Source organism: Cyrtonyx montezumae, unplaced genomic scaffold (assembly GCF_038088225.1).
Source record: "Cyrtonyx montezumae isolate F1298 unplaced genomic scaffold, pur_monq_1.0 scaffold_11, whole genome shotgun sequence".
Classification (NCBI taxonomy): Eukaryota; Metazoa; Chordata; class Aves; order Galliformes; family Odontophoridae; genus Cyrtonyx; species Cyrtonyx montezumae.
In genome coordinates, this window is record NW_027071837.1 from 17,958,628 (window position 1) to 17,972,746 (window position 14,119).

A 14,119-nucleotide genomic window follows, 5' to 3' on the forward strand; every position below is an offset into this window, starting at 1 on the left:
CTGAAATCTTTAAGTCATTCATATTAATTTAACAGTAATGACATTGGCTTTTACATCTCCATCCACTCTCTGAAAATTGCTCTGCCAGATGCTGTAACTTCACTGCCTGCTGCTCCTGTTCTAATACTCTAAAAGGCCTTTTCCAGTTCTTATCACATGCATTAAGGCAGCTTAAACTAGAGATTTGGTTATTGTTAGAAAGGGAACAGAACTTGAAGTGCTGTACAGAGAATAAATTGTTTTACACAGGTACAGTCCTTTGAAGCACCTGGTATCTGTGCTCCCATTGCTAAACGAGGAAAGCTTTCTTGCAGTTTATATGTTGCTCTACAGCACAGGTACATTCAAACACATTCACCGTCCCAAGGAGAAACTTTATGGCTAGCACTTATTAATATATACATATATGTAACTCTTAAAAGAAGATAAGAATCACATTTTCAAGACACCCATTATAGTTTCTCCCCAACATACTTTCCTTCTGTTTTCTTCTGTTCAGCAAGATCACGTCTACCCTGCGCACGGCAACCCCAGACAGAACAAACATCACAATGGGCCTCTTGTTACCTATGACGTAGCTCAGAATGAACAATACAGATGTGGAACTGAACCTAATCTCTGACAGGCCAGAAAAGAAAAAGCTGCACATGCAGTTTGAAAAAGTCATTCTCCCAAAGAGCAGACTGTTAGAAGACTTTAAGTCTTCTAATTCACTAAGTTCAGAACACGTCTGTGCCATTACTACAATACAGGAATACCACCTATTAGACACATAAGCAGACCAGTATAATGGATACTTCAGGCCATTAAAATACACTTTTCAAAACAGACAAATGATTTTATTAGATTTAACTTGAGGTTTTAGTATAGACTAAGCCCACACGCAAATAAATAAATAAATGTCATCTAATACCCCATACGACTCCAAACAAATCTTCACTATACTATGCAATTTCTAAAATATTTGAGTCCCTCATTATTTACAGAGAGTACATCCATGGAATGCTAGTTTCATTTAAATTAGTTTTTTTTTAATTGGAAATGTTTCTATTTCTCATATTTTTGCACTGAATAAAAATCTCATCTTACTGAACCTTCAAGTAAGAAAATTAAAGCACACAGCTGTAATTGTTGTTTTTTTTTTAATGATCAGTTTCGTAGGGCACTCAGAAATTACTTTAATGATTTCTTTAAAATAGGCTTCAAACAACAGAAAAAACAGTAGCAACTAGTTAGCACTCCATTTAGTATGATTTATCTCCATCAGGAATTGCTCAAGATCAGTGATCTGTGTACCATGCAAGCGGAAGCAACAGACACGAGGTACACCTGAAAAAGACTGTTAGGAACAGAAAGATGCATTCCTTGTTATGGGCATAAGATCTAAGATCCACAGGCTGCTATGAAAAACTCATACTTTCAGAGAGTTGAAAGCTATTGCAGTGAACATATTCCTTCCTACAGTAAATAAGGATGAAAATGTCAGGTGAAAGCTGACAATTTCAGTGAGACTCATGAAAGCACAATCCCGTAGACCAAAGTGGACTCCTTTCAGAACACTTAACTCTGAAGAAACTAGCATCAATTTTCATAGCACAGATACCTTATACAATCAGATACTGTATTTCTTCTAGCCATTGTGATGTGAATTGAAACACAGCTGAAGACTCCTCGACTAGCATCTTTAAAGATGAAAACCTAAGTTACTGTTATGTTCAACCTGATTATAAACTCCCCACATCCTACTGTAAAAGCTACATTAAGTAACAGAATCAGCACTAAAACACACACGCACTTCTCTACTATTACAGCTGCTACAGCTTCGTTGTTAAAATACTTTATATAGAATAAACCCTGAGACTCACCTTTTATCTTGCAGTTTAATACTGAACACACCACTTACCAGAACCATACACCAGGGCTCCTGAAGCATCTGAGAAATACACTAAGTACACTGGAGGCTATTTAATCTTCTCTTTTAATATTCAATGTGTTATAAAATGTGCTGCAACTCAGGAAAATAAATTACTTTTCACAGTAACTGTTCCTACAAAGAACGCAGTCTACTCGCTCAATTTACTTGCAATACTGTGCTTGTTTTTGGCTTGTTGAAACAGACAAGCAAAAATTATTTTATTTTAGTGACACAAGATGGTAGAAAAAGCCAATCTATAAATAAATCATTTAAAAAGTTTCTGTACTCAAGTTAATTGATGTGCTTCTTGAACTCACAAATGCTCATCCTCAGATGATTTTTGTTTCAAGCAAGCTAGACAGAAAAGATCAAAGATTTTAATTCCTGACAGTATCTTAAGCAAATTCTAGGATTCTTAACTACCCACCAGTATTAACAAAAATGCATTCAATACAGAAAGTAAGCACAGACTTCCGTAAACTTTTGCTAATTTATAAGGCTTTGAGCTTAACCCTATTGAATTTAAACTTTGGCATCATTCACAAATAGCTCTCACTGTTTTTAAAGAACTTTATTTTTAAAATAATTTTAATTCATTAGATCATACTTTATAAGTTACCAATACGACAGACCTGAACTCAAGCATCAGACATTTGTTGCACTTTCAAGTTAATGTTTTTTTTCCCCAACATCACATGGTTTTTCAAAATAAAACTAAACATTTGATTCACAGTTTAATTTGTTTAAATTTAATAACATTTAAAAACACTAGAATTTGAATTGAAAGGGATACATGTTAAGTACACAAATACTGAAAGGTCATAATTCCAAAAATGCACTTGAAAATGGAACATGACTAATTAGTCAAGACTGTAGTTTAACTTCACATTTAACCTAGTTAACACCTTAGTAAACTCCACCACTAAATGTAAGAGATATAGTGCATATAGTGTGACAACTCAACAGGTTTTGTACCATTTCATAATGAGATCGTTTTCTTGAGCATTATGTGCCATATTTTTGAAAACTGTTAATACTTCAGAATTTTTCAAGAATGTGGAAGTAACAAAGGCTACAGTTAAGGTCTAAACAGAAACATTTTCTCTACTTGCCTTGAGATTTTTAAAGCAATCATTTATAAGGATTGCATCAACATCAGTTAGCAGAGGAAGATCAAACTTTATTGAAACTGCTTGCATACAAAATATATTGCACTATAACCAAACAAATGTCAACATAAAATCCAATCTGTTGTAGCTAATATGTACAGAGAATATTGCCCAAGAGCAGTTACATTACAAGGTCAATCTACCTTGGTTAATTATCTACAGTATTTTAAACCAAACAGCTTACAGATGATGTGTGCAAGGTACCAATTTCTGTTTTCAAATACTATACATTCCCAAAATAAATAACTAGAAATCAACATTAATGTTTGGCAATACTTTTTAAGACATTTTTATATTTGTTAAATCATGTGCAGTTTGTTGCCATTTTTAGTATTCTCACCTGTATGCAAGGAAAACCGTGAATGTAGGAAGCAAAGAAACAAAACTCACAAAATACACTAAAGGCAAGGTCAAGTCTGTACAATTCTGTACATAATCAGTGGCTCTCATTCTGGAGTAATCTGAATAAAAAACTGATGAAAATGGAGGTCCTTATACAGCTGTGCCCATTAAGCTTAATGCATGATGAAAAATAAAAGAAAGCACAGCTTCTCCCACTACTTCCCACCCTTCCTAGTGTATGACTGTACTTTGGATCAAATTCTGCATCTCATTCTAATGAGCTAGTAATTCAGACCTTGTACCTCAAAATATGATGGATTTGTTCTACCCACAGCATCTCCAGTTACTACACCAGAACTTTCCAGGAGGATGATTTTTTTCTACCTCTCCTGAGACAGTCCCCAAATTAAAAGAACAATTCAGAACTTTTTGGGAGGATGAAAAACATTAGCGCTTTAAACTGGTCATCTGGCCAAACAGCAGGCACACATTGCTAGTTGTGAACAAGTTACGTTTGTTCCTTTAGTAACAACGAGTTGTTTTTTTTTGTTGTTGTTTCTTTCTCTTTTTTTCCCCTAAGTCTTCCACAATGGAAAGGTTTTTTTAAATTTAATTTTTTTAAAAAAAATCTATACTGCCTACAAAGAAAAAGTTACAACCCCTTTTCAGTAACACTATTTGCCAAATTTTCAGTGCAAAATAAATTTCCTATTCTTATAACTGCATAACCCAATGTTTACATAAAGAAAAAATTATGGAAAGCATGCACTTGTCTATAAAGTACTAACATCTGACAAGGATTGCTACATATATTTTACATTTAGTGTTACCAACTCATCTTCCCTGAATTCTGCATCCAAATATAGTATTTCCTACCTGCCAAGATATAAAAAAGGCACAGATCATACAACTTTTTTGCTAATGAAAATGACAATTGTTACATCACATATATTTCAGGGTCCACTAAAATACTGAAAAAGGTGGACCAGAATGTGAACTGACACAGGACATAAAACGACATAGCATTTCATGAAGAACTTGTAAGTTAGATTGAAAACAGAAGCCAATTTGATTACTGCAAACACTATTTATTCTGAAAATTGAAATTGAGCAGCGATTTTGACCCAGTGCGTTAAAATGGTACAACTGAACAAAAAGTTTACCAATGCACAGCTCAGTATTTTTAAAACAAACAAAAGATTCTTTAATTGTTTGAAGTGCAATATGTACTTGAAAGCAATTTTTGGAAATTCAGATATTTTTTAATGCAAATATTTTAACTTTTTATTCTGAAAACAACTGCATACTGTTGATGTTAAAAAAAAGGCTAACAGAGAACATATGTTCATTTCATGCCCTGCGCCATCTTGCCTACTATTTGTCTTTGGCCTAACAAGTTTCTCTAACATAGAATAGGAATTACTGAAACAGTATAGGAAATATGACTTCAGAATTATGCAGTTTAGGGTACTCCATTCACCAGCGGCTGTTGACCATCTGCGCTGTCCGCTTTCTCCTTCTTCTGATTACGTTCTTTACCCGTGCGCAGCCGGCTGCCTTCACTGGAGGTATTCTGTAATGTTTTAGTGTGAACACTCCTTTCATTATTGCAGTCAATTCTGATCTGGAACAAGTCAGAGTTATATAAAGCATTCTCCTCCTTTTATCTACCCCTTACGTATTTGCTGCCTTTGCAGCCAGGCAGGAGTGCTTTTTATTAAAATCAGAAGAAAAATAGCGCCATATCCTTAAGGCTTCATTAAAGATAAATAGCAGAAACAGGCACCATACAATTGTGTTTCTGTTTGAAAATGCCACGTTCTTTGAAACACAATCACAAAAAATGCCGCCTACAAATGAAAAAGTCCTCACACCGTAGACTTCCTAGCCTTTGAAAGGTGTTCCCTGCACTCACACCTCCTCGAGGGGGGAAAAGAGGAAGCTGAAGAACTTACACTTGGAACTTTGAAATATCATCTTACTTTTAATAATTCAAGTTCCTAGCTGTAAAGAAGCATTTTGAAAAAGGGATCCTAGAAAAGTCATGAAATTGTATCAACAATAAAAAGTAATTCACCCACACACCTTCTGCACCTGAAAAAAGTCACTTAATCCACCAAAAAGACTTGCATGCCTGTTACAAATAGACAGATTTTATAAACATTTAAACAAGCACTACAAGTATTTTACTTGTAGGAGGTTGTCCCTTAGTGCTACTAATAGCTTGTTTCTTGATATACAAGAAATTTTTATGACTTGTCAGGTTTCAAGTGTATTTCAGTACTAGCTTTATATTATAGTGTATTTCATCTAAATCTCAGAGCAACAGGAAAAAAATATCACTTATTTCTTAAATTTCTTAAATTTCTTTTTCTAATATCAGCATTTGCCTTCATCTGCTTCAACCTCCTTTACTTACTTAAAGTAGGTAACAGCTAATTAACTATGAAGTTAATTTCTGATTAACCAAAAAAGAATGATCTCAATCCCTTCAGAAAAATGACTGGTGGTAACATGGTAACACCATGCAGGAGGTGGCAGCTACTCATTTTTTCCTCCCAGTCTAACTCATCCTATGCGGTAAGGTTGCGGATGGTTGAAGGTCTGCAAGTTAGCATGTGAAGTGAGAATAGTTTCCATTTGTGGAAACTTCAAGTATATACATAAAATAAATACCAGTTTAAACAACTCAGCCCAATGAAACATACCTGAAAAACTGTACCAGTACCGTTGTAAAAATCTACAAAATATTTTCAATATATGACTTGAACTGTCTCTTCATTTACTTAACTTCTCTGGAGATTATGGCTGCAATACACATACCTGAATACTTAATGCTTTAAGTATTCATTTTCCTCATTTACACAGCTTGTGTTGAAAAGATAAAAACAAGAGTAGACAATGTCTCAACAGAAAAAAAATGAAGACTTAAAGGCTAATAATTATAAAGAATATAAAGCTGTCTAATAAAACCTCAGGATTCATGAGCAGAGTTCTAATCCAAGGTAAAAGGTCAGGAAATAAGCTCTAAACAATCAGTCAACCTGTCATCAGGTTGAGCTAAAAATCAAACAGTGCCACTTTCAGAAACTGATGGCAAAACAAAGACGGGCAGCTTCCACACTAGGCTTTACAAGTATCTTTACTTGATGTATCAAGTAGCACATATGCTACAAAATGATACAGAACAACGCTGTTCTTGTAAACTCAGTTATGAAACAACAACAAATGAACAAGGCTATTGTGTCAGCTGCTGTTCTGAAGAATCTAATGTAAGTATATAATGCTCATGAAATTTTAAACAGTGCATAGATCTAAGAAGATAAAAATTACCAGAAGAGATCCATCTGCTGTTCTTCCTTTTGTATCTCTTGAATTACGCTGACGGTTATCTGTTCGTGACTGCTCATCATTTCCTGCAAAAAGAATTCACTACATTTTTCAATAAGGATGTAGGATTTTTAAACAAAATTCAAGAGCCTAACAGGTGATTACTTCAAAGTTTCCATCCTAAAGAACATTAAAAAATACCCTCGGATAAGATAGCAACAGTTCTTAAACTATGACTGAAGAATGAACACAAAATCTTCTCAGTAGAAGTAGACAGTAGACAAAACCACAGCAAAGTTAAAGAAAGACCATCTCCTGAGGGCAACTGAAGATGTCCTACAAAATGATCAGCCAAAGGAGAAAAATGTTAAATCTTATTAAAGTTCATTGTGTCTATTTACAGTTTCTGTAATGCCTTTCTAAATACTGTATTATTTTTTTTTAAATCTTATTAATTTAAGCAATATCCATAACTTGAAAAAGCATTTCAAGAAATAAGCAAGTTATAGAATAATTACCTAAATATATTTAATGAAAAAAATCACATTAGTAAGGAAAGAATTTAACTCCAATGAGTTCTACCACATAACTTTCGTCTGGTCCTTTCCATTCAACATGTAAACTACAAACCTATATAACCCTATTGCATGGAAATCAAATACAGAAGATGGCAATATACATGGAATGATCTTTTAGAATATCACACATTCTTATCATCCGTATTCCCAAAATAGATTTTGATACCTTAACCTCTGTAAGTGATGACATAATCCACAAGCTAGAGTCAAGATGCATGTTAGGAGTGCAAACTACATGAAATGTAATCACAACTAACTGATGCAGGGAAGGAATTCATTACACAGTGCATGAACGGACCTCAGAATGTCTTCTCAGCAAGTCTTCAGATGACATCAAACTCTGAGCAGTGGCTTATGTACTTGAAGGTTAGGGCTGCCAATCAGAAGGACCTCAACATGCTGAAGGAATTGGCTGACGGGAAGCTCATTAATGTTAAAGATGATTTTGAAGTCCCACAGCTTCAACAGAGTAACTCCACCTAACAGCATGTTTGTAGGCAGACTACCTACACAGCAGCTCCACAGAAAGGATGCCTGCTGGACAACAACTTTAACAGACATAATCATGCTGTTACAACAGTGACAGCTAACTGAATAATGAGTTGTGTTACTACACATAGTCAGCAGGTCAAAGGAAGGGATTTCCCCTCCGCTCAACATTCAGTACACATACTAAGTAAAGTGTTCAGTTTACGGAGACTGACAAAGTGGAGAGAATTCAGAAGAGGGCTTCTGGGAAGGATAGGAGGTTGAAGTACATTACATGAAACAAGAGGCTGAGAGAACTTTCCTTAAGGATGACAACACTGACCTTCTGGAAAATTAAGTCTAGATTTACCTTTGAATCCTCCACGACCCCTCCCTCCTTGCCCTCTCGCACCACCTCCACGTCTTCGCCCATCTCCTCTGCGAAGGTAGTTGTCTCGTTCCTCTTCTGCTTGGGCTAATGACCAATCGCTAAGTTCATCTCTGTGATCAGATTCTGTTTCAGAAGCATTTGATGCTTCAGAATTAGTTCCTATCAAAATGATAAAAAAAACAACCCAAAGTGTGCCAGTGTAGCTCAGTATGACAACAGAATGAAGAATACGCACCTGCACTTGAAAATTTTCATTTTCAACAACTTTGGAATTCTTGTTTCCCAATCTCTAACACAAATGTACTTCTTCAAAAAGTGAATACAGGTATTTTCAGTAAGTTAAAAGTACACTTCAGTTTCAATTGTGTGCACACATCCATAGTTACTTGGTTTTAACAGTCTTATCCGCCACAGGGTCTGCTTTGCAAATTTAGTAAGTCTATTCATATTTAACAGAAATCAAATTCCTGAATTTAAGTTGTCCTGTATCAGCTCACACTCAACATTCCCTCATTAAAAAAAAAAGGTTAGCGATGTATCAGATTAAAAATATTGTCCATTCCATAGTTTTTGTAGCTAAAAGGTCACCTTTGCTGATAAAATTTCATTCTTTATCCCAATTTTTATTTCCCATTAACACCTGTTAGCCAGGTAAGCTCTTACCTTTAAAAAAAACAAACAAACAAACATAAAAGGGCTTCAGCAGAAAAAAAACACTGTTCTTCTATTACACTGCACATATTCCAGAACTGTTTTACCAAGCTCATACAAGCCTTTCAGTCAGGACAAATATCAGCTGGCCTTTATTCTTGATACTGAGGTTATAAGCAACTCTGAAGAAGTATGAGCCTCAAAATTATTTATTAATAACAAGGTTTAAAAGAACAACCGTATTTTCTTGACTATGCTTTTCTAGTAAAAAAATTGAACATAATATGAGGTAAGCACTTTTTTTGTATATTGCATGTAGTTCTATTTATTTTCTATTTTTATTTCTACTTATACAAAAATACTTCTTAGATGGAAAAAAGAAAACAGAAGCCTTAGTAAGAACTGTTTAAAATACAGATAAAATAACAATCTCTGCCCTAAGTAATTTATACATATATGTGCTCTAAGAGACAAAAGCTACATGAAAGAACATTTTAGATTACATTAGCGGTACATTTTACATCAGAATGTTTTCTACAGCATAAAGCTCTAAACAGTCTTCAAATTTTATTACTTAACATGAATTGAATTTTTGTTTGAACACTTGCATTTCCAAATCCCTGTAACAGCCAATCCTCAAGTATTAACTACTAATAGAACAGGATTCAAGAAACCATTGACCAAAGCAATATATAATTGTCTGCAATTAAAACTGTAAGCACATTTCTAGTTACCTACCCGAAGCATAGCCTGGACCACGTCTGCTATGCCCTCTGTTTCTGTAAGGTCGACTACCTCTTCCAAGTCCTGGACCATCATCAGTCATATATCCTTTTTCTTTGTCTGTACGACTTGGTGGTGGCCTAGAAGTAGCTCCAATCTGTCGAAGCTGCTCATCAATTTGCAATCTTTCCAAACGTAGTTGGTCCACTTCCTGTACAAACATAGGCATAACACATCAGATGTAACCATATGTGATGATACAAATGCATTTATCAGGGGAAAAATAAGTATTTCTGTTGATAATTTAATACTTTAATACTCTGTTTACAAAAAAAAATCCTAACACATAGAACAGTATGCTACCACACAATTCTCACTGTTGCACATTTGTCAAATTTATTTGAAAACCATACATAAGAAAAAGCATCCCTACTGACTATTTTCATGAGAAAAATTTTATACTGAAGTATAGTTAGCTGTAGTTCCTTTATGAAAATGATGTTAAATAAACAGTGAAATTTACATTCCTTTACTTTTGAGTAGAGTTATATCCATTCATAGTGTCCCAACAATAGCATGGTGTAAACTTATTGTGATTTTAACACAAGCTTCTTATACTTTCATATAATAAATACAAAATTAAACAATTATGATGTAATAACATTGTTACATATAAATGCCTACAGTGTTGTTAAATTCTGTCTGACTATAATGAACAACACTAGGGGAATAAGGAAGCAATCAAGCATGGAGTGCAAAGTCCTGTAACTCAGACAAAAAGTCTGAACATGGAATTTCTGAACAGGTGACTACTAGAAGAGACACAAACAGGAGCTACTGACAGCTATACATTTAGAAAGTACTTCTGTCACAGTCTGAGAAGTTGCCTAGATAATACCAACAGCTGGTAGTAACCTTTCTTTTTTTTTTTTAAAGTGAGAAATCTATTTATTAAAGCTAAAAGCATTTCACCTCCACAAGAGAACAGCTGAGCTTGAAAGGCATCTCTGGAGGCCATCTATTCCAATTAGGACACTGGCAAGCCTCCTCAGTACTTACAGAAATGGGATTTATCTCTTCCTTGTATGTAAAACATCTACTTTTTCTTTTAAATAATTTTCCTGCTGTTTCTTATTCCACTTATTGTGCATTCTAAAAAAACCTACTTTTTTACTTGACCCTTCTGATAGTTGATTCTTTCCCCCCCAAAAAAAAAGACAAAAAACAAACCAAGACTGAATAACCATTGTGGCTTTTACAATAAGCCTTTTTAGATTGACTGGATATAATACCAATTTTTCAAAAGCCTTCGGGGCCTGAATAGATTTTGTTCATCATCCTCCTTTTACACCTTAAGTATTGTTAGAAAAATTGCAGTGGTAGAGAAGCAGCTTTATCCTCACCTTTAAATAATTAAGATGATAATCCAGAAGAACAGTTGCATTAGTGATGCTATCCTTGGTTCCCACAAATACAAATGGTACCATTCCCTAAAACACAGTAGCACAGTGACATTAATCCTATGGTTACTGATTACTAATATGGTTTAGTGATACTGATGAAGTATCAAAGAGAACCTAACGCTTTTATAAATAGAAAACAATTTTTACAATATGGATAAGCATAAATTCAAAAATAAGAGAACAGCATATTTAAATTTTCTGCTGACTAGATTACATGGACTAAATTCTCTGAGTGCTAAAAGCTAATCTTGCTTAGAAAAACTTAGACGTCAATGTCCGCATTTATTTTTCCTGACCAAATGAAATATTAAAACACTTCAGATTTCTTCCCTTTTTTCATAACTAGTATCACCTTCGTTGATCACATTTGCTCTCACATAGCTACTTTTATGCTGCAGGTCAGTAAAGACGACTTCAAGCTTTTAAAACAACCCTGAACTTATCTTTCTTAAAGTTTTCGCAATTGATAAAAGGCACAAAGTTAGTAATTATAATTAGCAATTGCTAACTTATATGTCTGTTACCTTTCAAGTATTTTAAGGGGTTCATTAGATATCTACAAAATATAGTGCTGGAATTGAAGTTGTAATGTCTGGAATTATGACCTTTGCATAAAAAATACCTGAAGATCAACATAGCTAATTAAGTAATCTAAGAAATCTCTTAAAAGGGACCCAAGCATAGCTAAACTTCAGCAGATGCAAGGAAATCTTCCACATCAAAACTTGACTCTATTAAAATAGGTCTATGTAGCAATTCAAAAGTTGTAAGTACTGCCCACACAAATATGATGAGCTAGATTTAAACTACTTGAGACTATCAGTTGCAGTCTCACCAAAGTAGTACTGCGGACTGTATTACAGTTCACTCTGAACTGCTAAAGTCAAATTAAGCCTTGTAAAGACTCAATAAGCTGAAACCTATGCCAGTGCAGACAAAGCTTGATTACCCTAACTGAACCAACCTATAATTTAATAATCACTAGGTTATCTCATCATGACCTCTAAACATGCACTGATTTACACCATACAAGCGCTAGCTCAACAACTGCATTTAAAAAGGAGATTTGCTTTCCTCCCCCATACTCCTTCAACTAAGAGTGAAGGGATTAAAGTCTTAAAAAGCAAAACAATAAATACATGCACAGCTTGCTGAAGCTTCCTGAAAGTGACAGTGACAAGCCTTTACTTTTTTTTAAATGGGAAACTGACTCTTGTTAGATTTTATACATTTGCAATGAATATACTGCAAGAAAAAGAAAACTTCGAAGTGCTTATTTATTGAACCTTATTGCCAACTTTGAAGCAAAAGCGGAGTCCTCCACCTAGTTTCAGAAGTGAATTCTAAGCAACTTACAGGCATAAGAAATTTAGAGAGACACATTATATATACTACTAAAACAAAACCTATTTCACTAAAAAAAAAAAAAGGTAAATCTGGAAATCACGTCATAAAATTATGCAAGTTAGGAAACTGCCCCCAAAATTTATGCTCAAGAGTTCACCACTTTGGTCTTAAGAAAAAATAACCCAATACTGTATTCAGACTTAAAAGCAAACTATTGTTCTTCACAAAAAAAACCAAGCCTGCAATATTTGTGTCTACATCTTGGAAGACTAATTTTTTGGTCATATTTTAAAAGAATGTATAAGTTTACAAGGACCAGCTCTTTCCTGCCGTACTTAGACCGCAGGAGAAAGAAACAACAACCACATTATAATCATAACTTCATCCTACCATATGAAGATAGATTCCTTCTTCTATTTTATCACTGGTCAGAATACAACCATCAGATAACACAAAGAAATCACATATAATGAAAACATACCTCTTCTTGCGGAATATTTTTATCATTTTCAGCCTCAATTCTCACTCTTACAACACCAGATTTGTCCACTATCTCCTGAATCAATTTTCCATTTTTTCCTATTACTTTCCCTACAAAAAGAACATAAAACACTCAATTTCCAGTGTTTTTCCCCTAAAACTTAAGTATTATTAAACTCTAATTAATGAAAACCATTTAGTAACAGTGAGAGAACTTCAAAAAAATAGCGTAATACACCCCATTGCATTTAACAGGAGCACAGTATCTTATGATTGCTGAAATACACCTTAACACTTTTCACGCAACATCACTGAAATAAAGGCAGAGACTATTGAGTGCATGACAGCTACTGTTTTGCTGATAAAATTTATCCCTGGAGAGCAAATTAAACCTTTCTCTTAATCACATAGGGCAGTGTTTCTTTTATTCAAAGAAAAACTGAATTTTCACTTCTACATTTCACTTTTTTTTTTTTAAACCATGAAATTTTATACGCTACATCTTTGTAGAAAAGATGACAAAAAATGACTACTGAGGTCTTCCTTGTAGTCTTCCTTGACCACAAAGGTTGTTCTGACAGTCAAAAGCTTCTTTTGCTTAACTTACTCCATTACACAGCTTTGGTATAACATCTTCCTAATAAACAAAACAAAAAAGCCTTGGTGGCAAGCTAAAAAAAAAAAATAAAACCAACAACAAAAAGTAAACCAAAACACAAAAATGAACACTGAATTATATAAAAATTTAAAAACAATAAGTAGAATTCAGCAGCATCCACGAAGTTCATACATAAAACGATGCTGAGTTTTTATTTTAGGTTAAGGAAAATGTAAGCATTTCAGGAACATAGTAAAAGGTTTTTGACTTTATAATCCAAACTTCAATTTTCTGGCAAATCACTAGAAATGAAAAAGCATTTTGTGATCGGTCCAATTATATATTTTAAGGAATCCAGGCCAAGAAGCAAACTAAAAGTAGAAAGCTGAAAAAAACACAAACACAGCGTTCTAAACAGAAAATAGGAACACTAAAATATATTTCAAGTTAAAATAACAATAGCAGCCTATCATTTCATTTGCCCCCTAGTGGTAACAAGAGGGAGCAAGTGAAGAACCTACCCTAAAGCTACTGTTTTGAAAACAACGTCAGAGTTGAGCAATTATAAGCAGCTGTCCCATTGCAGAATTTTACACTGCTTCAACAGAAGCTTGCATAAACTGCTTCATATGAGGTACGCTAAAGTTTTCCAACTTTCTAGCAA

General features: G+C 34.2%; 1 protein-coding gene across 3 annotated transcripts in view; it reads right to left on the reverse strand.

The window, feature by feature from the left end:
- Nucleotides 1–3,074: 3,074 nt before the first annotated feature.
- Nucleotides 3,075–14,119, reverse strand: part of FMR1 (fragile X messenger ribonucleoprotein 1) — a 29,698-nt gene continuing 18,653 nt past the window's right edge. Inside the window, exons 10-15 of one of the 3 annotated variants that reach the window (XM_065729743.1) lie at nucleotides 12,859–12,968; nucleotides 10,971–11,057; nucleotides 9,583–9,778; nucleotides 8,173–8,352; nucleotides 6,760–6,842; nucleotides 3,075–5,050 (exon numbers count right to left, since the gene is read on the reverse strand). In XM_065729743.1, coding sequence (XP_065585815.1) covers nucleotides 4,889–5,050; nucleotides 6,760–6,842; nucleotides 8,173–8,352; nucleotides 9,583–9,778; nucleotides 10,971–11,057; nucleotides 12,859–12,968 — 818 coding nt within the window. In that variant the 3' untranslated portion in view covers nucleotides 3,075–4,888. Of the gene's footprint in view, nucleotides 5,051–6,759; nucleotides 6,859–8,172; nucleotides 8,353–9,582; nucleotides 9,779–10,970; nucleotides 11,058–12,858; nucleotides 12,969–14,119 lie in introns of those variants that run through there. The other 2 variants (XM_065729744.1, XM_065729745.1) reach the window with 2 other exon arrangements.